Source organism: Oncorhynchus clarkii, chromosome 19, assembly GCF_045791955.1.
Source record: "Oncorhynchus clarkii lewisi isolate Uvic-CL-2024 chromosome 19, UVic_Ocla_1.0, whole genome shotgun sequence".
NCBI lineage: Eukaryota > Metazoa > Chordata > Actinopteri > Salmoniformes > Salmonidae > Oncorhynchus > Oncorhynchus clarkii.
This window is the reverse complement of record NC_092165.1, coordinates 45,895,447-45,922,449: the sequence shown is the minus strand read 5'-3', so window position 1 is coordinate 45,922,449 and position 27,003 is coordinate 45,895,447. Positions and strand designations below refer to the sequence as shown.

Below are 27,003 nucleotides of genomic sequence, written 5' to 3'. Positions count from 1 at the left end.
CACTAAAATCATTATCTCTACTGGCTTTATGCAGAGTGTATGTATTTTATAATATACAATGTAATAAGCATAAACACAGAATAGCCATACTCATTTTTCAAGCCATGTTTGTGCATATCTAATGGACTAACATCAGTATGACCAGAAAAATACTCTCAAAGTCCATAGAAGAAATGACATATTTTTAATTGTCTGAAAATACATTGCTCTTTGCTTCATCTTTTTCACAACAAAGCCTGATGCAGTCTCTGCCATTCGTAATGAAGGATGAGACAGGGAAAACAACTCCTCGAGGGCATAAGAACAGCAGTGGTATGGGCACAGTGTGGCAATGGTTGAGTCCTTTCATAAAAATAGCACTGGTAAAGTTGTGAGGTGTGGTAGACAGCGAACAAATAACATAAGAATAAATTACATTTCCCAGCCCTAGCGTGAAACTTTCCTCTGTAAATGATGGATATTTTATTTAAAGTGACTAATTTGTTTAATTACCCGGTCAATGACAGAATGGTAGGTAAACAATTTATCCAGGAATGTCAAGAGCCATCCAGTTCCATTGTAGCTCAGGCAATGAGAAGACAGTCTTGAATGGCAGTGAGGTACTCTCTAGCCCAGTGAGGGCCTGAAGAGAAATGGAAGATATATCCCATTGTCTCCATACTTATGTCTTCTTTGCATTCTCTCATTCAGTCTCTAATGTCTTTGTCCAGTCTTTACCTCAGGCATACACGACAACGCTATAAGATGGGGCTGAGGTATCCTTGCTGGGTAGCTTTATTGAGGGCAGCTTTAATGAGTTGGACTGCATTCCATTCTTGCCACCAACCACCAGGGAGGTAGCCATGGCCATCTGGCGTGGCTGGATGGTGGAGGAGGGTGAGTTCTTGTGCATACGGGTGAAGACCTCTTTACAGCGTTTCCCGACCAGGTACAGGATCTCCAAGAAGGAGAGCAGGATACAAGCCAGACTGGTGACCACCATGAAGATGGTGAAGATCCGCTTCTCAGTGGGGCGAGCAATGAAGCAGTCCACCTTGTTGGGACAGGGCTTCTGCTCACACTTGATGAGGGAGGGGAAGTCATAGCCCTCGTAGATATGGTAGATTAAATACACAAAGGTGGCGTCCACAGCCACCTTGAAGACCAGGGTCAGGACGTAGGTCCACCACAGCCCTCCACGCTTCTTACCGGTGTTCATGTAGATTTTCTGGCAGCCCTCACCGTATTTTAGTGTGTGTTTACGCTCACGTTCATCTCTGTAGGCTACGTGCATTACCACCAGGAGAGAGGGACATGTGACGAAGATGAGCTGCAGGGCCCACAGGCGGACGTGGGACACAGGGAAGAAGTGGTCGTAACAGACGTTGTGGCAGCCAGGCTGGGCCGTGTTGCACGTGAAGTCTTTTTGCTCATCGCCCCACACATTCTCGGCTGCCACGACAAACACCATGACCCTGAAGAGGAAGACAACGGACAGCCACACGCGGCCGAATGCCGTGGAGTACTTGTTCACCCCACTGAGGAGGCTCTGGAGGAATGCCCAGTTCATTGTGAGACTGACTCACAATCTACCTCCCTGACGAAAGTTATTACGGAATAATTAGTGCGAGAAACTATTTCAACTGTTGGTTGAGATCTCAGGTAAAATTCTGGAGTGTTCTTCACTTTCAGCGATCTTTAGAAAAAGAGAGAGGAAGTGGGGAAAAGATTAGGCCTTTGAGTATGAGTGAACAAAAGGACGCAAACAACTGGTGTCACCTGTTTTCCCAAGTGTAAAAAGTCATTCCCAACCAAATAACTGGTGTCACCTGTTTTCCCAAGTGTAAAAAGTCATTCCCAACCAAACAACTGGTGTCACCTGTTTTCCCAAGTGTAAAAAGTAATTCCCAACCAAATAACTGGTGTCACCTGTTTTCCCAAGTGTAAAAAGTCATTCCCAACCAAATAACTGGTAGCTATTTTCACACTTGCGGTATTCTTTTAAAATTAAATTGAATGATAAAGTTAATATATTAAGGATGATAAAAGCCCCCATGTCCTAAAAACACATGACAGGATTTCTGTTGAGTAGCAAGTTACAGTGCCTTCAGAAAGTATTTACACCCCTTGACCTTTTCAAAATGTGTTGTGTTACAAAGTGGGAATAAAATTGATTTAATTGTCATTTTTTTTGTCAACGATCTACACAAAATGCGCAATAATGTCATTTGTAAACAAAACAGAGTCAATACATGTTAGAATCATTTTTAGCAGCGATTACAACTGTGAGTTTCTGGGTAAGTCTCTAAGACTTTTCCATACCTGGATTGTGCAACATTTGCCCTAAACAAACATTTTCAGGTCTTGCCATAGATTTTCAAGTATATTTAAGTCCAAACTGTAACTCGGCCACTCACAAACAATCACTGTATTTTTGGTAAGCAACTCAAGTGTAGATTTGGCATTATTACTTTAGTGTCTTGTTGCAAACATAATGCATATTTATTATATTTTTATTCTGTACATGCTTCCTTCCTTTCACTCTGTCAATTGAGTTAGTATTGTGCAGTAACTATAATGTTTTTGATCCATCCTCAGTTTTCTATCACAGCCAAACTCTGTTTCAAAATCACAATTGGCCTCATGGTGAATTCTCTGAACGGTTTCCTTCATCTCTGACAACTGAGTTAGGAAGAACGCCTGTATCTTTGTAGTGACTGGGTGTATTGATACACCATCCAAAGTGTAATTAATAACTTCGCCATGCTCAAAAGGATATTCAATGGATTTTTTTCATTTTTACCCATATGCCAATAGTTGCCCTTTGAGAGGCATTGGAAAACCTCTGGTTTTGTGGTTGAATCTGTGTTTGAAATCCACTGCTCAACTGAGGGACTTTACAGATACTTGTGTGTGTGGGGGGTACAGAGTCGAGGTAGTCATTCAAAAATCATGTTTAAAAACTATTATTGCACACAAGAGTCCATGTTACTTATGTGACTTTAGCAAATTTTTACTTGTGAACTTATTTGAGGCTTGCCATAAGAAAGGGGTTTAATACTTATCAACTCAAGACATTTCAGCTTTTCATTTTTTTGTAATTTGTGAATTATCCTAAAAACATAATTCCACTTTGACATTATGGGGTATTGTGTGTAAGCCACTGACAAAACATCAATTGATTAAATGTTAAATTCAGGCTGTGACACAAAATGTGGAAAAAGTCTAGGGGTTTGAATACTTTCTGAAGACACTAACTATTGCATTCATAGTAGGCCTAAACATTAATACCGGACACATTTATAGTTTTTATAACACAGTTAGGCTGTGGAAACTAGTTTATTTCCTAATTGTTGATTCTAGTCAGTGCTCTGCTGAGAAAAATTGTCTCAAATGCAATCACTGCAATCATTAAAAAGGACCCAAACTTGATCTCTCGCAATCTTTATATAATAACCTTATAGTACAGCTATTGATTCGCAGGTGGGAATCTAAACAAATAAATGTACTTACACTTCAAAATGACTTTATATAGAAAGGACCATAAACTCCGTCGGGAAAGTTGCAGTTCGTATCGTAATGGAGAAATATGGTTTTACTGGGAATTTACATAACGACGTTACCGTACAACGTTCCATTTATCCAGGTGTGGCTCGTGAACGAACCATCGAGCGGAGTGTTATCGCCGGTCATTTAAATGTTATTCAGAGTGGAGCGGCTGGTCATAGACTTTATTTCAGACCGTTAGTCAAAATGATCGAGTTTTTATTTTTTTCATTGAAGACCCATAAACTTAAATGATCGAATATATAATGCAACCTCTTAGAAATGCTGGGGTACATTTTGAATGAAAAATCCTAAAAGACAGATTCACTATACAGTCCTATACTGTATCAACGAAGAAAACGTTTTATTTACAATTTGGAAAATGTGACATTGATACAGCAGTTGTTTATGTTTATTATAAAACAAGTGTTTATTGTAATATTTACATCACAGAGAAGGTGGGAAGAACAGGGAGAATCCATGTACAGCAGATGAGTCATGGACATGTGTAGTACATGATAAAAACTGAGCAGTTTATCATTCTTCAGTCTGACACTGCATATTTTTTTACACATACAGTCACACACTCAGCTACAACAGTCACTCTTCTGTGCTTCAAGTTAAACATAGTCTCCACAGTCTGAAATGATCACTTTCTGCTTGGTCTTGCCTTCTTTTGTTCCTTGTGCGTGTGGTGACAGACAACATGACATGAGTCTTGGTACACAACTTCTTCACAGTCTGTAACAACCTATAGGACCCTACTTCCCCTCCATGGGAGAATCTCAATTGCCTACTCCTCGCATCCCCTCTCATAGTCTCCTTCTCAAAACCCATTGGAGGAGAAAGTTAAAAGGGTAGGGACCTCTGGCTTTCTCATCCAATCGGTTTGAGAAGGAGACGAGAAGAGGAGAGGAGAGGTGCATTTATCCTCATGTGATCAGAAACTATACTCATTCAAATCTGCATATTTTATTTTTATTTCACCTTTATTTAACCAGGTAGGCTAGTTGAGAACAAGTTCTCATTTGCAACTGCGACCTGGCCAAGATAAAGCAAAGCAGTTCGACACATACAACAGAGTTACACATGGAATAAACAAACATACAGTCAATAATACAGTAGAAAAAGTCTATATACAGTATGTGCACTGAGGTAGGATAAGGGAGGTAAGGCAATAATAAATAGGCCATGGTGGCGAAGTAATTACAATATAACAATTAAACACTGGAATGGTAGATGTGCAGTATAAATATATATATATGTGAATGCGCAAGTAGAGATACTGGGGTGCAAACGAGCAAGATAAATAAATACAGTATGGGGATGAGGTAGTGGGTGGGCTATTTACAGATGGGCTATGCACAGGTGCAGTGATCTGTGAGCTGCTCTGACAGCTTGTGCTTAAAGCTAGTGAGGGAGATATGAGTCTCCAGCTTCAGTGATTTTTGCAGTTTGTTCCAGTCATTGGCAGCAGAGAACTGTAAGGAAAGACGGCCAAAGGAAGAATTGGCTTTGGGGGTGACCAGTGAGATATACCTGCTGGAGCGCGTGCTACGGGTGGGTGCTGCTATGGTGACCAGTGAGCTGAGATAAGGCGGGGCTTTACCTAGCAGAGACTTGTAGATGACCTGGAGCCAGTGGGTTTGGCAACGAGTATGAAGCGAGGGCCAGCCAACGAGAGCGTACAGGTTGCAGTGGTGGGTAGTATATGGGGCTTTGGTGACAAAACGGGTGGCACTGTGATAGACTGCATCCAATTTGTTGAGTAGAGTGTTGGAGGTTATTTGTAAATGACATCGCCGAGGTCGAGGATCGGTAGGATGGTCCGTTTTACGAGGGTATGTTAGGCAGCATGAGTGAAGGATGCTTTGTTGTGAAATAGGAAACCGATTCTAGATTTAATTTTGGATTGGAGATGCTTAATGTGAGTTTACAGTCTAACCAGGTATTTGTAGTCCACATATTCTAAGTCAGAACTGTCCAGAGTAGTGATGTTGGACAGGTGGGTAGGTGCGGGCAGCGATCGGTTAAAGAGCATGCATTTAGTTTTACTTGCATTTAAGAGCAATATGGCAATGCATCATGCACTTCCTCACCACTCTACCCATTCATTCACAGACAGACATATTTACAGCTGTACAGGGACATGCCTCACCTGCAGCAGTGTGTTTGAGGACAAAGTTCTCATCCTCAAACTTTCACCCGTAGATGGACTTGCCCCCAGTGCCATTGTGGTTGGTGAAGTCTCCTCCCTGACACATGAACAGTGGGATGACACGGTGGAAACCGCTGCCTTTGAAGCCAACGCCCTTCTCATGTGTGCACAAGCAGAGGAAGTTCTCTACGGGAGATGTCAGGGCAGAGGAGTAGTAGATTTTAAGGGATGCTGCTTCTATTTAACAGGCATGACAAAATGCAGACTAGAGAAACTTAATTGGCTGAATCTTTCCAGCTTTACATATGATCTCTTTTGATACAGTCCAAATATTCCTCTAATGACAGGGTTCTTTTTTCAGAAATGTCCCTGATACATTATAGCAAGGAGGAACATGGATACCTGCGGTCATAGGAGCAATGTCTGCTCGGAGCAGGAAGCGCAGTCTCCCTGCTGGCTTATTGCCAATCTTGATGTCCATGTAAACCTGGGGGTTTGTTCTGCCCTTCTTGGCTGGGGGCAATCAATGATAATATATTATTGTGACAGGCTTTTTACAATATAAGATGTTATTACACAATGTACTACACTCACAGAGACAGACAGGAACACACACACAACTTGCATCTGCTGTTGTTTATTTGGCTGATTCTCCAGTGGACTCCGTTACCTCAGCCTCTTCGGCAGTCGTTCCCGATAACTTTTTCAGCCAATCATCATCTGACCAAACTGAGGAAATGGCATAAAGTTAGCGGTTTTATCACATCTATGGGGTTTCATTATAGGTCAAAGCCATGGGGCAGTTGAAGTATTTATAGAGAGACTAATGCATATCACTCACCTGGACGAGAAGAGCCCTCTTTGATCCTCATAGGTTTGGCGATGTTGACCCGGATGGTTCTTCAAAAGAACTCTGACTCATTCTGTCAATAAAACAGAGGGAAAACATGCATGAAAGAGAATGGTTCAAACCACACCTTTGAAAAATGAGAGTCACTGTCTCAGAGTACATAGTACCAAAACAGGGGATAATGTAAAGGTCTATTAGTTAAACCAAACTGACTTTAGAAGCAGACAGTGTTTCACTCACCATGTTATCAATAGCAGCAGCAACATCCTGTGGAAGATGAAGAGGGGGATGTAAGAATCACAGCAAATCAAATTGTATTAGTCACATGCGCCGAATACAACCGGTGTAGACATTACAGTGAAATGATTACTATCGAGCCCCTAACCAACAATGCAGTTTAAAAAATACAGATAAGAATAAGAAATAAAATAAACAAATAATTAAAGAGCAGCAGTAAAATAACAATAGCAAGACTATATACAGAGTCAATGTGCAGGGGCACCGGTTAGTGGAAGTAATATGTACATGTAGGTAGAGTTAAAGTGGCTATGCATAGATAATAACAACAGAGTAGCAGCAGTGTAAAAAAAAAAGAGGGGAGAGGGCACTGCAAATAGTCTGGGTAGCCATTTGATTAGATGTTCAGGAGTCTTATGGCTTGGGGGTAGAAGCTGTTTAGAAGCCTCTTGGACCTAGACTTGGCACTCCGGTACCGCTTGCTGTGCGGTAGCAGAGAGAACAGTCTGACTAGGGTGGCTGGGGCAAAACATTACAACACAATCATTATTGTGAGCATTTCACCGTAACCTGTTGTATTCGGTGCAAGTGACAAATAACATTTGATTTGATAGCCAATGACCGTCCACCACAACCACTAGATGGCGGTCCATGCTGAACCCTGAGCCATTACAATACACACACATTTGTTTACTGGCCATATCCAACATAATATGGCATATTTGCATAGAGGTTGATTAAACTTACTTCAGCCAATTCAAATTCAATAAATGCGAATCCTCTGTGCTTCTCTGCAAAGCAAAGCATTCGTAAATTAACTCTGGCCATCTACTCCGATTTCAGAACACTCGTCTGAGCGTGCCAGAGCACAGAATAACTGATGAATTTACAAACATTCAACTCCCATTGAATATGGCCGGTGTCAGTAAACGTTGGCAAAAAAACACAATTAAATTGTTGCCAGCAGCAGTTAGTCATCAACGCTCTGGATAACATAAAAACTGCCTAACCAGCTCTGCTTGGACGGGAAAATAGTCAGTGAGGTGTTCTCATTTGTGTCTGGAAGTATCTAAGTAGCTAAGTAAACTATCCAACGTTAGCTTGGATGCGGTTGTGAGGTCTGAACGCCCGGATCAACCCTACTCCTCCGCCAGAGCGTCCAGTGTGCACTCTGAAAGTTTAGAGAGCGAAACGCTCTGAATTTACGAACGGACAATCTGACATCGCTCTAGATTTATATACACCCAGAGCGCACTCCAGATTGAATTTATGAACACACTCATGAGACATAAACTTCTGCTCTAACGTTAAGGTTTTCATCTCCAGTAGCAGCTAACTCTGGCTAAATTTCCAGGCAGGATGGATGAGTTTCTCTTCACTGTTGCGCTTTACCTTTATGCAAAACACTGAATGGTGAAGGTATTTCCTCTCACCCGTTTCATAGTCTATTGGAATCTGAATATCTGTGATATCCCAGAACGGAATGAACGCATGCAGCACTTTTTCGTCCACCTGTGTCAACACATATACAGTCACGTTCGCTAGCTAGTCAATCAAAGTAGTAAATGATCAGATAAACTAAACGGTTTCTTAAGTGTCTTTGACTTCGTATTAAAACAATGAATGGGGCTTTAGCTATCACAACCAATAAGTTGCTAAACGTAAGAGGATTCGATCTAGCAACCTTTCGGTTACTGGCCCAACGCTCTAACCACTAGGCTACCTGCCGCACCAACCATTCAGTCACAGCCTGCCCACTGTCTGATAGTCAGCAGCGTTTCACAGTGAAATGTATATTTTTCAAGATTAATGCCATGGCGGCTTTAGTGTAATTTAGCAGTAGCCCCCCGCGTTTCGGGAAAATTACGAACCATTGACCCCTGCAAAACTAGTGATTGGTCCATTACAAACAAAGCCCACTTTCTTCTGTGGATTTTATATGGCGGTAGGCAACCAACTTTAAAGGTACATTACCGCCACCGACTGGACTGTTAACCAGAGACAGGGAATGTCTAATAACCCTACCCATTAATTCTAGTCTTATTAAAAACGAACTACACAATTCACTAAAACTTAGCTCTGGAATACCGTTACTCCTTATTAAATCGAATTACAATATCTCCCTTTCCCTCCCATTGAATAGTGCTGGCACTGAAATATTACACGTTCCACAGTTTCCATCTCCTCTTGACAGTGATCACACTTCCCAGTTGGATGATTTCCTAACACTTTCAATGTGCTGTTGAGCTTTGCGTTTCAGTCTCAGCCTTGTGATTACACTTTCCACCCTTATCGCTTGACCCCAGGACGTCCCTGTCCCCACTTTTTCCTGAATTGTATACAGGGGTCTTCCCTTTCCCTCCCTGTTCCACAACTCTTGACATTTGTTTTTGTGTGATCACAGTTCTTATTAACCCCTTGGCTTTTGAATTTACTGATTGACATTTCCATGTCAACATTAGGATGTTTGAGAGCCTGCTTGGCGAGAACATTCACCTCCTCTACATGAGCGGGTACCCAGAGGAACCTCACGAATACCCCCATCTGTCTCAACCTAAACCCGGCACTGAAAAATCTCATACAATACATTGTCTGCTCTGTGATACAAATGAATTTAAGCTAATCAGTGCTGAACACGAGATGATGACTACCCCTGTCTGGCCTCACCTCCCCCACCCACTCTGTAGCCATGAGTATGGCCAGGAACACCTTTGTGTATACAGATAAATTATCCGTTGCTCTTTTTGTCACAGCCATCAGGAACACTAAAAGCTGCACCTGTGCTCCCCGTTTTAGGGTCCTTAGATTCATCAGTGAATATATTCAAGAAAGCATAGTACTGAGTTCTTAAATGTTCACTTACACCGTTTACTGAATCTACTCTTTCCTCACCAGCTCTTACCCTTTCAAGCAACCCTAGGTCTAACATTGGCTGAGGGAGAAACCAAGGTGGGATACCAAAGCCTGCCACTCTGGTGATCCACTTTTGAGCTCTGGCGCCACCCAGTTGTGCCATTTAAAAATGCTGGCTTAGGCATAACCAGGGGTGTAATCATTAGTCTAAATAGTTGTAAAACGTTCTGTTTTGCAACTAAAACAAGCTTTTCTATTGGACAGATTCAGGTACTGTAGGTCCCTGTCTGCTAAACCTGTTCAATAGAAATGCTAGTAGTCATTGCAAAATGTACAGTTTGGCATGATTACAGCCCAGTGACACTCCACCAAGCTGGAATCATATGGCCTCGTCAACTCATCAAAATTGTATTTTTTTTTGTCACCGTTGTTGGCTAGTTGGTATAATAGTGTGCCCAGTCCTCAATTCCCAAATTATATTTACTTTATGCTCCCCAGTCTGCGAAGGTAGCTAGTTTAATGTACCATAATCCTTTGGTTTTGTGAAATGAATTAATAATTTGACCAAAATTGAATATTTCTTCAACGCTTCACTTGAGCAATGCAATGTGTACACACTATGGGGCTACGGTAGTATGCAAACTATAGTGGAAAAGAAAAAAACAGACAATGTGGTAAACTTGATATATTAATCCCTTTATTGAGAATAACATATACCAAACCACCCATGATAACATGATGGGATAGAGGAATCCAATTTTTCAAATCATTAAACAAAACTTTCAAACAAAGAACTAAGAGCAAAGCTCATTTTCCTTATAGAAAAAAGTTCTGTCCTGGCCACAAAATAAAGGGACTTAGTTAGAAGAATTCATTTACTTTTGGTAAAGTTTAAAATTGTTACACAACTAGAAAAATTAAGTATTGTAATATTTTGTTTATTAATGCTCAAGTACGTTAAAAGGTATTCTTTATAACCTTGTTTTTTTTACATTTTTGCATAGGATTTTGTAGAAGACCCAGGCATTTGCGACCAATGTAGTAATCTCTACCCGTCTTTTTCCAGTTGCCTGTGTAAAAAAAAAAAGCAAAACAAGCAGAGGATGAGAAATATTATTCTTATTTTTAAACATTTAGTAAGCGGTCTTTACACATCAGGAGGTTGTGGCAGCAGCGGTTGTAGTGATGACTCCCACTTTCTGTGTGGCATCTTTCTTTGCCTGGTGGGCCTGGAGCACGGCAACAGCCTCCTCCACCTGCACAAACACACACAGTGAAATAGGAGACAGTCAGAGATTTGGACAAAACTATGACTCTTAGATCCCTTCTTATGATCTTATTCTGATATTATCCTGTTGCTGGTACCTTGGAGCGCAAGGATTCGTTGGACTCCAGCATGTGCAGCAGCTCAGAGTTGTCGATCTCAAGCAGCATTCCAGTGATCTTCCCTGCCAAGCTGGGGTGCATGGGCTGGATCAGGGGGAACAGGCGCTCCCCTGAGAGAGAGCGAGATGGAAGGTTAAGAATGGTTCTCACAGGTAAAATTATACTGTATAATTGCACCTTGTTGCATTGATGTTCAAAATCCATCCAAAGGGTCTAGACTCTAGAACTTCCAAGGAACAATATGACACACCGCCAATCTGTTCCAGCACTCACTCACCAAGCATCTGCTTCTGCTCCTGAGGCGGTGCAGCAGCCAGCACAGAGGCTGTGAGAGGCTCCTGACCCTGCACATCTACAGCTTGTTGAGACTGAGAATAGAAAGACAGGCCACAAAGAGTTTAAAAACAGGGCAGTGATGAATATACAGTACCAGTCAAAAGTTTGGACACACCTACACTCATTCAAGGATTTTCCTTTATTTTTACAATGTAGAATAATAGTGAAGACATCAAAACTATGAAATAACATATGGAATCATGTAGTACCCAAGAAAGTGTTAAACAAAAACATATATTTTATATTTGAGATTCTTCAAAGTAGCCACCCTTTGCACACTCTTGGCATTCTCCCAAACTAGCTTCACCTGGAATGCTTTTCCAACGGTCTTGAAGGAGTTCCCATATATGCTGAGCACTTGGTGGCTGCTTTTCCTTCACTCTGCGGTCCAACTCATCCCAAACCATCTCAATTGGGTTGAGGTCGGAGATTGTGGAGGCCAGGTCATCTGATGCAGCACGCCCCTTCTTGGTCAATTAGCCCTTACACAGCCTGGGGGTTTGTTGGGTTATTGTCCTCTTGAAAAACAAATGATAGCCCCCACTAAGCGCAAACCAGAAGGGATGGCATATCGCTGCAGAATGCTGTGGTCGCCATGCTGGTTAAGTGTGCCTTGAATTCTAAATAAAGCACAGACAGTGTCACCAGCAAAGCACCCCCACACCTCCCCCTCCATGCTTCCCGGTGAGAACTACACATGCGGAGATCATCCTTTCACCTACTCTGCATCTCACAAAAGACACGGAGGTTGGAACTAATATCCATGATTCTTGGCCCAAGCAACTCTTCTTCTTATTGGTGTCCAGTAGTGGTTTCTTTGCAGAAATTCGACCATGAAGGCCTGATTCATGCGATCTCCTCTGAACAGTTGATATTGAGATGTGTCTGTTACTTGAAATCCGTGAAGCATGTGCTTGGGCTACAATTTCTGAGGCTGATAACGCTGATAATGAACTTATCCTATGCAGCAGAGGTAACTCTGGTTCTTCCTTTCCTGTGGCGGTCCTCATGAGAGCCAGTTTATCATCATAGCACTTGATGGTTTTTTCGACTGCACTTGAAGAAACGTTGAAAGTTCTTGACATTTTCCGTATTGACTGACCTTCATGTCTTAAAGTAATGATGGACTGTCATTTCTCTTTGCTTATTTGAGCTGTTCTTGACATATGGACTTGGTATTTTAACCAAATAGGGCTTTCTTTATACCACCCCTACACAACCGATTGGCTCAAATGCATTAGGGAAAGAAATTCCAAATTAACTTAACAAGGCACACCTGTTAATTGAAATGCATTCCACCTCATGAAGCTGGTTGACAGAATGCCAAGAGTGTGCAAAGCTGTCATCAAAGGCAAAGTGTGGCTACTTTGAAGAATCTCAAACATAAAATATATTTAGATTTGTTGAACACTTCTGCTACTACATGATTACATGTGTTATTTAATAGTTTGTCTTCACTATTATTCTACAATGTAAAAAATAGTAAAAATATAGGAAAACCCTTGAATGAGTAGGTGTGTCCAAACTTTTGACTTGTATTATGTATGCATGTATGTGTGTATGTATGTACACAGTTGAAGTCGGAAGTTTACATACACCGTAGCCAAATACATTTCAACTCAGTTTTTCACAATTCCTGACATTTAATCCTAGTAAAAATTCCATCTCGGGTCAGTTAGGATCACCACTTTATTTTAAGAATGTGAAATGTCAGAATAATAGTAGAGAATGATTTCAGCTTTCATCACATTCCCAGTGAGTCAGAAGTTTACATACACTCAATTAGTATTTGGTAGCATTGCCTTTGTTTATCTTGGGTCAAACGTTTCTGATAGCCTCCCACAATAAATTGGGTGAATTTTGGCCCATTCCAACTGATAGAGCTGGTGTAACGGAGTCGGGTTTGTAGGCCTCCTTGCTCGTACACGCTTTTTCAGTTCCGCCATCTATTTTGTGAAGTGCACCAGTCCCTCCTGCATTAAAGCACCCCCACAACATGATGCTGCCACCCCCATGCTTCACGGTTGGGATGATGTTCTTTGGCTTGCAAGCCTTCCCCTTTTTCCTCCAAACATAACAATGGTCATTATGGCCAAACAGTTCTATTTTTGTTTCATCAGACCAGAGAACATTTCTCCAAAAAGTACAATATTCGTCCCCATGTGCAGTTGCAAACAGTAGTCTAGCTCTTTTATGGTGGTTTTGGAGCAGTGGCTTCTTCCTTGCTGATCGGCCTTTCAGGTTATGTCGATATAGGACTCGTTTTACTGTGGATATAGATACCCGTTTCCTCCAGCATCTTCACAAGGTCCTTTGCTGTTGTTCTGGGATTGATTTGCACTTTTCGCATCAAAGTACGTTAATCTCTAGGAGACAGAACGAGTCTCCTTCCTGAGCGGGATGACGGCTGCGTGGTCCTATGGTGTGTTTATTCTTGTGTAACATTGTTTGTACAGATGAGCGCGCTACCTTCAGGTGTTTGGAAATTGCTCCCAAGGATGAACCAGACTTGTGGAGGTCTACAATTTTTTTTCTGAGGTCTTGGCTGATTTCTTTTGAGTTTCCCATGATGTCAAGCAAAGAAGCACTGAGTTTGAAGGTAGGCCTTGAAATACAGCCACAGGTACACCTTCAATTGTCTCAAATTATATAAATTAGCCTATCAGAAGCATCTAAAGCCATGACATCATTTCCTGGATTTTTCCAAGCTGTTTAAAGGCACAGTCAACTTAGTGCATGTACATTTCTGACCCACTGGATTATGATACAGTGAATTATAAGTTAAATAATCTGTCTAAACAATTGTTGGAAAAATGACTTGTCATGCACAAAGTAGATGTCCTAACCGACTTGCCAAAACTATTGTTTGTTAAGACATTTGTGGAGTGGTTGAAAAACTAGTTTTAATGATTCCAACCTAAGTGCATGTAAACTTCCGACTTCAACTGTATATGCGTTTCATGGTTACCTACACCAGATAGGTGCAGTTAAATGTGTTGTTTTACAGGGTCAGCCATGGTAATACAGTGCCTCTGGAGAAAATTAGGGTTAAGTGCCTTGCTCAAGGAGACTTTTCACCTTGTCGGCTCGGGTATTTGAACCAGCATCCTTTTGGTTACTGGCCCTACGCTCTAACCGCTAAGCTACCTATCGCCAGGTTAGTGAGTTTTTTTATTATTTTTTTATTAGAATTTTACCCCTTTTTCTCCCCAATTTCGTAGTGTCCAATTGTTGTAGTATCTTGTCTCATCGCTACAACTCCCGCACGGGCTCGGGAGAGACGAAGGTTGAAAGTCATGCGTCCTCCGATACACAACCCAACCAAGCCGCACTGCTTCTTAACAGAGCGCGCATCCAACCCGGAAGCCAGCCGCACCAATGTGTCGGAGGAAACACCGTGCACCTGGAAACCTTGGCTAGCACGCACTGCGCTCGGCCCGCCACAGGAGTCGCTGGTGTGCGATGAGACAAGGACATCCCTACCGACCAAGCTCTCCCTAACCCGGACAACGCTAGGCCAATTGTGCGTCGCCCAACGGACCTCCCAGTCACGGCCGGTTACGACAGAGCCTGGGGGCGAACGCAGGGTCTCTGATGGCACAGCTGGCGCTGCAGTACAGGGCCCTTAACCACTGCGCCACCCGGGAGGCCAGGTTAGTGAGTTTTACCTGCTGTGAGGCGATGGGGTGCACCACCTGGGGGTTAGTGTTGCGTACGCTTGTGGTGTACTTGTAGGATGTCATGGCCCGAGGGGCAGGGACTCCCATGGAGGGATGAGGACCCATGGCCTGGCCAGCAATTCCTAATGGTAGGGATTAAACAAAGTATGTATGAGCCAAGCATATGTAGTTTGATGAGGTATTATTTCCACAATGTCAATTGTAATCAGAAGTACTGAGGCAATCCAGACTTACCAATTCTCTGAGCTCCAGAAGGCCCCATGCTTCGGGGGCCCTGGGCGCTGGCATTGGGAGTCAGGTGTCTCGGGTTGGCACGTGGACCAGGCTGGCGCAGGGAGTTGGGCATTCCCTGGAACCCACCTAGGAAGGAAGGTGGAGGCAGGGTTATTATTAGACAGAAGTTAGTCCCCATAATACAGTATGTCACCAGGACATGTAGTACATAAATAAACATCGCCTGGATATACAACTCATGATAGATTGTGTATGTCATCTCTAACCCTCACCTTGGCCTCTGCCACCCTGCTGCGGCCAGCGGGGGTTGTGCCTCATCTGGGCCAGCTGATTGGGTGCATAGTAGGTGGTCCTGTTCTGGGCCTGACGTGCACACACACAATGTTGCACAATATTAAAGTTCTCAATCTTACTCTACTTTTAAAAAAAAGACTGATTCTTACTGGCATTTGCACAGCAGTCTATCATATCAACTGGCAGAACCCTGACATGGCTGTTGTGAAGGGCATTTCCAGTAAAGCACACAACTTTCAAACCCATTTGAACCAGCTCTCCTTTCAACACTAACCTGTGGCACTGCAGGCATGAAGTATCCGCTGGCGGGCTGGAACTGGTTGATGATGGCGTTGGCTGGCATGGCCCTCATGCCAGCGATGCGCTGCACATACTGGTTAGTGAGGTGGGCTTTGCGCTCTTCTTTGCGCTGAGCCAAGGCCACGTAGAGTGGCTTGGAGCCCACGATGCGCCCATTCATCTCAGTCACAGCCTTGGTGGCCTCCTCAGGAGAGGAGAAGCAGACGAACCCAAAGCCCTTGGACCGCCCCTCCTCCAGCATCACCTGCATTGAGAGAAGTCAGCTGTGTTTTCTGGATAACATACTCCAAATACAAAACTAAAAAAGGGGTCATTGTTGTTGTACCACATTGACCTCTGCTAAACTCTCTCACCTTGGCACTGGTGATGGACCCGAATGGGGTAAACTCCTTTCGCAGTTTCTCGTCGTCAATGGTGTCGTCCAAGTTTTTAATGTAAAGGTTAACGCCCTGAAACCAGAAATACAGTCATGACCCACACACATACTCAGCCTGGCTTGTTGTCTAATGGGTGGGTACTATGAAACAATATGTCAGGTTGAATGATGGCATTTGTTTCTTATCAGTGTTCTATTAGACATAGTGGTGCCAGAGGAGGTGACTGACCTGGTAACGGCTGATCCTCTCCTGTTTCAACATCTCAAACTTTCTCTTTAGCTCTGCCTGCCGTTCCATCTTCTTCTGAGCACGCCCCACGAAGACGGTCTTCCCGTTGAACTCTAGACCGTTCATCTCCTCACATGCCTGAGTAGAGATTCATTCTTACAACCAGTGTATATGTAGTAAACCCATAAGTTAACAATGTGATGAGTGATTGTTTCAGTATTTTTCCACCAACCATGAAATCCTACCGACTTGTATTGACAACTGTTGTCATGTGGGTATAATATACCTACCTTGTTAGCGTCCTCGTGTTTCTCGTAACTCACAAAGCCAAAACCTCTGGATTTGCCACTGGGGTCAGCCATAACCCTCACACTGAGAGTTTTACCTGCAGGGAGGAAAAGGGAATAATTGGGACTCCGGTATATGAGTTTGGAGAAAGGCAAGTTCATGTCTAGGTTCCTTGGGTGGATTTCAAGACTAATGTGAAAAACTAAATGGCTCCACTAATGAGAAAACTCAGTTTGAATCTGTGTCGCAGCTTACCGTATTGATCAAACATTTCCTTTAGCTTGTCATCATTCATGTCGTCTCCAAAGTTCTTGATATAGACGTTGGTGAACTCCTTTGCTTTGGCCCCCAGTTCTGCCTCCCTCTCCTTCCGAGACTTGAATCGTCCAACGAACCTAAACACAGCGAGAGAGCAGCGACAACTCTTGTAAAACAGTCCTGAGCAGGAGGGAGAAAGGGACTGTGATCCATCTTTCATGTTTTTCATCTGAGACACATGTTTTCTGGCTTCAAGCTGGTGTTCACAGCACTGACATTGAGGATGCCCAGACATGACTACTAAATAGAAGGAAGCACTTCGTATAAGACAAGACCACATTGAGTCAGTCAAGGACTTCTCAGGAACAACATTGATCAACCTTCTTGCACGGTTTATGGCACCACAATCAGGAAAACAGAGCATTCATGCTATACACCCAGAACACAGCACACAAACAATGACATTTCCTGGTCCAAGACCTGAAGGATGGAGGGACAGAGGTTCATAAAGAGGAAAGCTGAGGATCAAACGAGCTTGTTGGATCATCTTCCTCACCTCAGACTTTACCTTGCTATGCAGACCTCTCCCAATCCGTGCTCCAGTATTGCATTCCTGCACTCGCTCCATCACTAAAACACACAAGCGTGGTTAGACACACATACACACGCCAGGCAGGCAGGGTGGACAAACGTACAGACGGACATTCAGCTGACACGGGGTGTGAGGTGACCAGAGTGTGGACATGTTTTGTAGGTTTCAAAAAAGTAAGCGAGGTGGTAAAGTAAGCACTCCAGTAAGCACTGCAAAAAACATTCACTGTTAGTTGTGTAGTTCAACAAACCACACAGAAAGCCATGGTTTATGGGGACTGAGTGTGGGGTGTTATATGGCTCATTATATCTATGTACAGGCCTTTTTGGTTCCAGGTAGAACCCCTTTGGGTTCCATGTGTAACCCTTTCCAGAGGGTTCTACATGGAACCCGGAAGGGTTCTACCTGGAACCGAAAAAAGGGTTCTCCTATACCTATGGGGGTGGCCAAAGAACCCTTTTTGAGTTCTCTCATTCACCTTCATTATCACCAGACATTTTTAACTTCCCCCTTAACAAGTTGAATTGTATTTTGCCTTGTCACAGTATAGGTAAACAGATGAGCTACTACAATCCTTATCAACATCCTAACTGCCCTTGATTGATCTTAACCAGGAGTCTCCAACCCTATTCCTGGAGGTCTACCGTCCTGTAAGTTTTCACTCCAACCCTAATCTAGTGCATCTGATTCTAATTATTAGATGATTGATAAGCCGAATCAGGTTAGTTACAACTGGGATTGGAGTGAAAACCTACAAGAGGGTAGATTTCCAGGAACAGGGGCTGCGTTTCAAACTCATTAAAGACATACCCTCCTCCACTTACCCTCGCCTTATGCCCTTGGGGGAATCCCCGCAGCCATCTTTGTCATTGGTCCAAATGATTAACCAAGCAAGGGAAGTTGGCAACCTAAGCCCCTCAGCCCTCGTTTTTGATCGAGTTAGCAAGTGTACAATTATGGTCACTCCGGGCCTGAAATTTCCCATAATTCAATTCGCCAAGAAAAGTCAGCCAAAACTTAAAACCAACATTCCCCACCCTCTCCTAGTTAATCAGACACTCACACCTTGCGATCGTTCAGAAGCATGCCGCTCATCTTCTCGATGGCGCGGTCAGCTGCGTCCTGCGTTTCAAAGTGCACAAACGCGTATCCCTGGGATCCATTCTCATCACATACAACCTGTTTGAGAAAAAAATGGATGCCGTTTAAAAAATATATTACATAGTATGTATACACATAATGTGTATACATGGTCATACAGATGTCTGGCCGGAAACACTTCCATCTTACTTTGCAAGACAGGATGTTCCCAAAGGCAGAGAAGGTGTCATAGAGGGCCTTGTTATCAATGGTCTTGTCCAGGTTCTTGATGAACACGTTGCCCACCCCAGACTTCCTGAGTGAGGGATCTCGCTGTGACCACATGATTCTGATTGGCTTCCCTTTCACCACATCAAAGTTCATGGTGTCCAGGGCTCTCTCGGCTAGAGGGCAGGGGGAGAGGTCAGAGGGTAGAGTCAGGGTGTTAACTTACAACATTAAAAACATCTCAACCACTGGGTCCACTACACCATGTTGTTTATGCTATTTAGTGCCCACTTGGAATCATGGACACCACACCACTCTGCATGCTACACCAAATGTACACCTCCCAATCATTCACTCCACCAAATTGTGCCCTAGTGGACAATACTAGAAGTTATTCCTGGTCATGTGGTCAGAAAAAACTACTGGCCCCAGTTTAAGGCACATTGTTTTAAAGAACCCACACTACTATTGGAGTGTCCTAACTACTAACTAGACCATGTGACTATGGAGTCTGACCCCCGCCTGCCACCACACTGACCAGCTGTTACGGGAGGGCACACGGCGCTCACAGACACATGTGGCCTGCAAGGCACTTCTGGTCCTAAGTCATAATTTATGCACACTCTCATAATGAATATAAACATTGGGATACATACTGTACATGTACGGTTATAATTCAAATGGGGCAAATGGCTCTTGAAAACGTGACATTCTTTAACAGGTTCTCTTTTAGAGGTTCTAATTAATATCAGCCACTATTCATTTAATTTGTCCAAACTACATTTGCTGCCAGTGTGCTGTCACTTCGATTTACATTTCTAGATCTGCCTATCGTTATTTATGTTGTGCCAGTTAGCATTTTCCTGCTGCCTCTCTCATGTCCATCTGGGCACATGTGCCAACCAGAGACCTCCCCTTTTGTTTCCGTCACTCCACAGCAACACACACCCAGGCTTTAGAGCTAAACAAAACGGAGCTCCCTTGCGTCTGCTGGCATCAGCAGTTAGCGGTGCCATTGTACTTCACACAAACCAGCTCAGAGATGGTGTGTGATGGTTTCTCGTTGTCCGTCTAGTTCTGGAAGGTTCCCATGGCCAACCTTGATGAAAAAACATTAGCACTATGTGGAGCTGGGATTGCTGAATGGATGAATAGCAGAAATAGATAAACACATCAAACAAGAGGTGAACTGAATGTAACACAAAAAAAACCTTCAAGTGAACTTCACAGGTCAATGTGATATACTAGAAATGTATTTTGTCATAAAACTGAAAACTGGATATTTTATTCTAGGTGAGGCAGGTAGCAACCCTAATATATTCTGTCAAACATTACCCTTAAATGGAGACTTTATAGGGTTTTAGATATTATAGGCAGGGAATATTTAGGCTGACAGAGATATTTAGAGAGGGGTCCTGAGAGTATGTGCTGGTGTGGAATGTGAGTTGAGCATTATCTGCCTGCCATTGATGGGAGACACATTCAACAAGAATGTTCAGATGATCAAGACCAGGTCTTGAGACTTAAAAATGCAGCGGTGACATGCTGAAAGTGGAGATGGTCAGCCAAAGCGACTTCAGACACATGAAGGAAGACTACTCTTCTCAAATGCACTGAACAAAAATATGAAAACACAACCATTTCAAAGATTTTACTGAGTTACAGTTCATATAAAAGGAAATACCTGAACTGAATTAATTTAAATAAATTCACTAGGCCCTAAATCTATGGATTTCACTTGACTGGGAATACAGATATGCATCTGTTGGTCACAGATACCTTAAAAATGAAAAAGGTAGGGGTGTGGATCCAAAAACCAGTCAGTATCTGGTGTGACCACCATTTGCCTCCCACACATCTCCTTCGCATAGAGTTGATCAGGCTGTTGATTGTGGCCTGTGGACTGTCACACTCTCCTCTTCAATGGCTGTGTGAAGTTCCTGGATATTGGCGAGAACTGGAAGATTGTCTTACTCGTCAATCCAGAGCGTCCCAAACATGCTCAATAGGTGACTGGTGAGTATGCAGGCCATGGAAGAACTGGGACATTTTAAGCTCCCAGGAATGCATTATCATGCTGAAACATAGGTGATGGAGGTGAATGAATGGTACGACAATAGGCCTCAGCATCTCGTCATGGTATCTCTGTGCATTCAAATTGCCATCGATAAAATGCAATTGTGTTCGTTGTCCATAGCTTATGCCTGCCCATGCCATTGCCCCATGGTGGAGGTGGGGTTCTCTGTTCACAACGTTGACATTAGCAAACCACTCGCCCACACATGCTGTCTGCCATCTGCCCAGTACAGTTGAAACCAGGATTAATCCATGAAGAACACACTTCTCCAGTGTGCCAGTGGCCACCGAAGGTGAGCATTTGCCCACTGAAGTCGGTTACAACACCAAACAGCAGTCAGGTCAAGACCCTGGTAAGGATGACGAACATGAATGAGCTTCCCTGAGACGGTTTCTGACAGTTTCTGCAGAAATTCTTCAGATGCCCGAGTGACTGGTCTCAGACAATCCCGCAGGTGAGGAAGCCAGATGTGGAGGTCCTGGGCTAGCGTGGTGAGGCCGGTTGGACGTACTGCCGAATTTAGCAAAACGACATTGAAGACAGCTTATGGTAGAGCAATTAACATTAAATTCTCTGGCAACAGCTCTGGTGGACATTCCTGCAGTGAGCATGCCAATTGCACGCTAACTTTACATCGAGATGTCTGTGGCAATGTGTTGTGTGACAAATCAGCAAATTGTAGAGTGGCCTTTTACTGTGGCTGGATTATCTTAGCAAATGAGAAATTCTCACTTAACGGACATAAACAAACTTGTGCACAAAATCTTAAAGAAATAAACTTTTTGTGCGTATGGAACATTTTTGGGGATCTTTTATTTCAGCTCATGGAACATGGGACCAACACTTTACATGTGGAGTTTATATTTTTGTTCAGTGTATGTGGTAGTAGTTGTACTAGACTTTTACTTCCTGACATGATGCTAGGTTGAAGATGACAAAGATTAAAAGCAAACTCATGCTTGACCCAACAATGTAGTCGGAGACTTCGTCTGGAGAGTGTGACGGCATAACGAAGCCCCGGGAGGCATGCAGAGGCCAAATCATGCGCCGTACCTTCTCAAATATTCAAACAATACAGAGAGCTCCGTATTGACATGATTTGTTGATCTCAGGTGGGGGCGGGTGGTCTTGTATAAACAAACTCACTTCCTTGACAACTTACTTCACAATAGCTCTGCTCAGCGCAAGAAGTATGAAAGCCCTGGCGTATGCATCGCAGTAAACGCTGTACGGCCACTTCAGACGTCAAATTGACCATGCCTTTAAAACAACGGGATTCTAATATCCCATAACTCTTTGCAACAATGGGAATAGCTATGCTAGTTAGCAATGGCGCTGGTAACAGGTTTGTGATGTCTAAACCTGTATATTCACGACCTAGACATGACGTTATATTGTGTTTGTGATCAAAATACAACCTCCAGGTAATATTGCCATCCGGTTCTCTCTACACTGGCTCAGACAAGTGATGGCAGGTGCAATATGAAAACATCCCAAACTGTATAAACAGTCGGCAGACACAGACACCTTCATAGAACACAAATTATAGCTCAATCCTGCCAGGTCACACTCACCAACAAATACAGCATTCTACTGTAGATGATAACTCTACATTGGATAATGAGAAGAGTGATTGTTGAATCAAGTGGTATATCAAAGCATGACATTCTGTTGTATTTCAGACTTCTCACAATAGCCACAGGATTGGGGCTTGGACTGACTCCCAATGCAAATGCTGGAAATTCCTCAAGTGTGTACCCTTGTATGGTGTAAATTGGGAGTGGATTTAGGAAAGAAATTGTAAGCCCCTAAAACATGAGTAAAACATTACAGCTCCACATGTAGAGAAGAACATGGAAATGTGAAGTACACGACCCTTCAACAATTACTCAAGAAATCCAACCATAAATAGGTGTTACATCCCAGAGAAAAGTTCCTGCTTCTACAAATACATTCCTGCTATCTATTCAGACTTATTCTTTTCAGATCAGATGACACACAAATGCATGACATAACATGATCCAAAGAAAGCAGAGAAATGCACAAGTTAATGTTCAGATGTGCCTTTTCTCCCTCTCTCTGTGTGTGTAAGGCAGCAGGGGAGGCGATGGGAATTAATTTCACTGCAGAACAGTTTCCTGGTGGCCCTTTAAATAGGAGCTGAAATGGGTCACTTTGGGTTCCAGCGTTTCCCAAACTCAGTCCTCGAGACCCCAAGGGGTTCACATTTTGGTTTTTGCCCCAACACTACACAGCTGATTCAAATGATCAAAACTTGATGATTAGTTGATTTGAATCAGCTGTGTAGTGCCAGGGCAAAAGCCAAAACGTGGGATCCTGAGGACAGAGTTTGTGAAACCCTGGGTTAAGCAGTGTGGAGCAGTACTCTGGAGCAAAACTGTAGCTCCACTTATTCAAAGGTAAATGCAGAACACAGACAGAAGCCTGGCTACAACATGTACAAAGCAGGAGTCTTGGAGCAGATTCTGGTCAATCCTCCAAAACTGTCAGATGGAAGAAGTGGGCCATCATTGCTATATGGGTCAAGAGATACTATTCCAAATGTGTACTTCTCCACTCAACGGAGTTGGTCCATGCAAGGCAAAAAGTTGTTTTGAGAGTCTGTACAGTATGCTTTAGTAGACTGACTGTGCCATGCATGGTTCTGAGCAAGTTTACTTGAGTCCAAAGTGAAGGAAAACATTTATCCTCTCCCATTAATTTTGTTAATTGCAGAGTTGGGGCTTAGCCTACACCTCTTAGATAGCCTTTGTATTGGTATGTTTGCACTAGGTAGTGGAGTCGGGAGGTAACAACAGAGCTCTAAATAGGTAACATAGGTGTGAATGATGGAGATATGATCAAAAATAGGTGTGAATTATGTAGATATGATCAGAAGTATGTGGACACCTGCTCATTGAAAATCTTATTCTAAAATCATGGGCATCAATACAGAGTTGGTCCCCGCTTTGCTGCTATAACAGCCTCCACTCTTCTGGGAAGGCTATCTACAAGATGTTGGAACATTGCTGCGGGGACTTGCTTCCATTCAGCCACAAGAGCATTAGTGAGGTCGGGTACTGATGTTAGGGGATTAGGCCTGGCTCGCAGTGTGCGTTCCAATTCACCCCAAAGCTGTTCGATGGGGTTGAGGTCAGGGCTCTATGTAGGCCAGTTAAGTTCTTCCACGCCGATCTCAACATACCATTTCTGTATGGACCTCATTTTGTGCACGGGAGCATTGTCATGCTTAAACAGGAAAGGGCCTTCGCCAAACTGTTGCCACAAAGTTGGAAGCTTTAAGATTTCCCCTCACTGGAACTAAGGGGCCTAGTCTGAACCATGAAAACAGCCCCAGGTCATTATTCCTCCTCCACCAAACTTTACAGTTGGCACTATGCATTAGGGCAGGTAGCGTTCTCCTTGAACGACACTTGGCATTGCACATGGGGATCTTAGGCTTGTGTGCTGTTGCTCGGCAAAGGAAACCCATTTCATGAAGCTCCCGACAAACAATTATTGTGCTGACGTTGCTTCCAGAGGCAGTTTGGAACTCTGTAGTGAGTGTTACAACCGGGGACCTGTTGTGAGCTTGTGTGGCCTACCACTTCGCGTATGAGACGTTGATGTTCCTAGACTATCCACTTCACAATAACAGCACTTAAGTTCACTGGGGCAGCTCTAGCAGGGCAGAAATTCACTAACTTGTTGGAAAGGTGGCATCCTATGACGGTGTCATGTTGAAAGTCACTGAGCTCTTCAGTAAGGCTTGTCTCTACTGCCAATGTTTGTCTATGGACATTGCATGGCAGTGTGTTCGATTTTATACACCTTTCTACAACGGGTATGGCTCAAATAGCCGAATCCACTAATTTGATGGGGTGTCTAAACTTTGGTATATATTGTGTACTTTCTAATGAGAAATCATAACAATTGATACTCATTAAAAGCAAGATGTGCTTTACATTGTATCCTCTTAGACAGATGCACAGAATAACACGGACATGCTCAAATCAAAGATCAGATCAACTCTTCACCGTAATGCAAACAAACACCGATTTTGAGGCATGCTTTTTTTCTTACCGTCCGTGGGTTGCGAGAAATTCACATAGGCATAACCCAGAGAGCGTCGGGTGATCATATCGCGACATACTCGAATAGACAGCACTGGTCCAGCTGGGCTGAATTTCTCATACAGCATAGCTTCAGTGATATCAGGGTGCAGGTCGCCAACATATAGAGAAGCCATTGGATAACTCCCCTCATTCGCTGTGTTCATTTCTTGAAGTGCATACAATGTAAGAATTATTCCCTCGCGTTAGCCACGAGAATTGTTAAGAATTGTTCGCCGGGGCAGAATCTGTGCGTAATGAGCCTAAGACGCTCTTTCCACCAAAATGTGACTTGACCTAAAAGTATTCCACGACTCGCTGAGGAGAAAAGAAAAGAGACAGCTAAAACAGAATCGATTTGTCCTAAACGTCGGTTTAAACCCGAGGCCTATTATTAACCCCCAAATAATATTTTGCGATTTAAAATATTTTTTTGATTACGACAGCTACTTATTTTTGAGATCTTATGAATTGTATGTTTTTTTTATTTTTTTTTAAAGTTGTTAAAGAACGGTGAGTTACACTCACGGTTGTTTTGTGGCTGGGGAAAGAGACAGCGTGGGAAAAGCATGGGCACTATATAGACAGTGCAGTGCGCAGAAGAAATAGACAGGGTCAAACTTGTGATAGGAAAAAAAAACTGAGCATGCGTTGTAAAAGGGAGCGCGGCGGGTGTTCCGTCACAACTACTCAACACAAATCCCTACAGCGACATCTGGGAGTGACCACAGCTTTTTGCCATTGACCAGGTTTATTAAACCCCCCAAAAAATCAGTACGACATGTGTAGGGTAACATGGGGTAAAACTACCCACCTAAGATCAATGTCTAATTGCTGAAAAAAAGTTAGGATATTTTTAACATTTTATTTTTAGGTGGATGATGGTCATGCTTATGGTAACAAACTATGATGGAAAATGGCTGCAGTTGACAAAACATTTTTTTAATAAAATGTAATTTTTATGTAAGGAGCATTTGATTAGTTGAGGACGATTTATTTGGTCAAGTGTGATTATATCTACAGCTTTTTCTAAACGACAAAAAAATAAATATTAAAAGTAAATATATATATTTACCTTATTGTTTTGATGGAATGACTTCAAACTGATGAAAAAACGGAAAATTGTAGTTGATCAGGACTAGTTGCAACCAAAGGAACTGTTAAAATAATTAAAGAATTACGCGGGGGGGGGCATATTATCACACAGAGGGCATCTCACCCCATTAGTGGTGGAAAAAGTACTCAATTTTCATAATTCTACTTGAGTTAAAGTCTAAAAGTATTTGGTTTAAAATATACTTAGTGCATTCAGAAAGGATTCAGACACCTTTACTTTTTCCACATTTTGTTAAATTACATCCTTATTCTAAAATGGATTAAATAAATAAAAATCCTCAATCTACACACAATACCCAATAATGACAAAGCGAAAACAGGTTTTTAGAAGTGTTTGGAAATGTCAAAAAAACAGAAATACCTTATTTACGTAGGTATTCAGACCCATTGCTATGGGACTCGAAATTGAGCTCAGGTGCATCCGGTTTCCATTGATTATCCTTTAAGATGTTTACACAACTTGATTGGAGTCCACCTGTGGTCAATTCAATTGATTGGATGTTATTTGGAAGGGCGCACGCATGTCTATATAAGGTCCCACAGTTGACAGCGCATGTCAGAACAAAAACCACGCCATGAGGTCGAAGGAATTGTCCGTAGAGCTCTGAGACACGATTGTGTCGAGGCACAGATCTGGGGAAGGGTACTAAAAAATGTCTGTAGCATTGCAGGTCCCCAAGAACATAGTGACCTCCATCATTTTTAAATGGAAGATGTTTAGAACCACCAAGACTCTTCCTAGAGCTGGCTGCCCGGCTAAACTGAGAAATCGGGGGAGAAGGGCCTTGGTCAGG

The 27,003-nt window shown here is 42.9% G+C and overlaps 2 protein-coding genes and 1 pseudogene across 3 annotated transcripts; all 3 read right to left on the bottom strand.

The window, feature by feature from the left end:
• Window positions 1-167: 167 nt before the first annotated feature.
• On the bottom strand, window positions 168-3,571 carry LOC139375314 (gap junction beta-4 protein-like). The gene is made up of 2 exons (XM_071116966.1): window positions 3,493-3,571; window positions 168-1,675 (listed from the first exon to the last, which is right to left on the bottom strand). Exon 2 carries the CDS (start codon window positions 1,547-1,549, stop codon window positions 719-721), a length of 831 nt encoding a protein of 276 aa, XP_070973067.1. The 5' UTR covers window positions 1,550-1,675; window positions 3,493-3,571; the 3' UTR covers window positions 168-718.
• Window positions 1,668-9,581, bottom strand: LOC139374503 (peptidyl-prolyl cis-trans isomerase E-like; annotated as a pseudogene).
• A 717-nt stretch (window positions 9,582-10,298) lies between these two features.
• LOC139375308 (polyadenylate-binding protein 4-like) lies at window positions 10,299-25,646 on the bottom strand. 2 transcript variants are annotated; one of them, XM_071116961.1, is made up of 15 exons: window positions 25,622-25,646; window positions 25,065-25,411; window positions 18,887-19,080; window positions 18,660-18,775; window positions 17,002-17,141; window positions 16,749-16,843; window positions 16,459-16,596; window positions 16,207-16,302; window positions 15,828-16,097; window positions 15,532-15,622; window positions 15,260-15,385; window positions 15,014-15,147; window positions 11,287-11,377; window positions 10,989-11,119; window positions 10,299-10,879 (listed from the first exon to the last, which is right to left on the bottom strand). In XM_071116961.1, exons 2-15 carry the CDS (start codon window positions 25,258-25,260, stop codon window positions 10,778-10,780), a joined length of 1,920 nt encoding a protein of 639 aa, XP_070973062.1. In that variant the 5' UTR covers window positions 25,261-25,411; window positions 25,622-25,646; the 3' UTR covers window positions 10,299-10,777. The 2 variants fall into 2 exon arrangements, with proteins under 2 accessions (XP_070973062.1, XP_070973061.1); XM_071116960.1 differs by having other exon boundaries at window positions 25,065-25,646.
• Window positions 25,647-27,003: the final 1,357 nt, after the last annotated feature.

What these genes read in the sequence shown, in the direction of transcription:
- LOC139375308 (XM_071116960.1), bottom strand. Translation starts at nt 25,260, where the DNA reads ATGAACACAGCGAATGAGGGGAGTTATCCAATGGCTTCTCTATATGTT. An exon ending in TCATGCCTGCAGTGCCACAG is followed by an intron (nt 15,623 to 15,827) that starts GTTAGTGTTGAA and finishes TGTGCACGTCAG; the next exon opens with GCCCAGAACAGGACCACCTA. An exon ending in ACCCCATCGCCTCACAGCAG is followed by an intron (nt 11,378 to 15,013) that starts GTAAAACTCACT and finishes TTCTATTCTCAG; the next exon opens with TCTCAACAAGCTGTAGATGT.
- LOC139375314 (XM_071116966.1), bottom strand. Translation starts at nt 1,549, where the DNA reads ATGAACTGGGCATTCCTCCAGAGCCTCCTCAGTGGGGTGAACAAGTAC.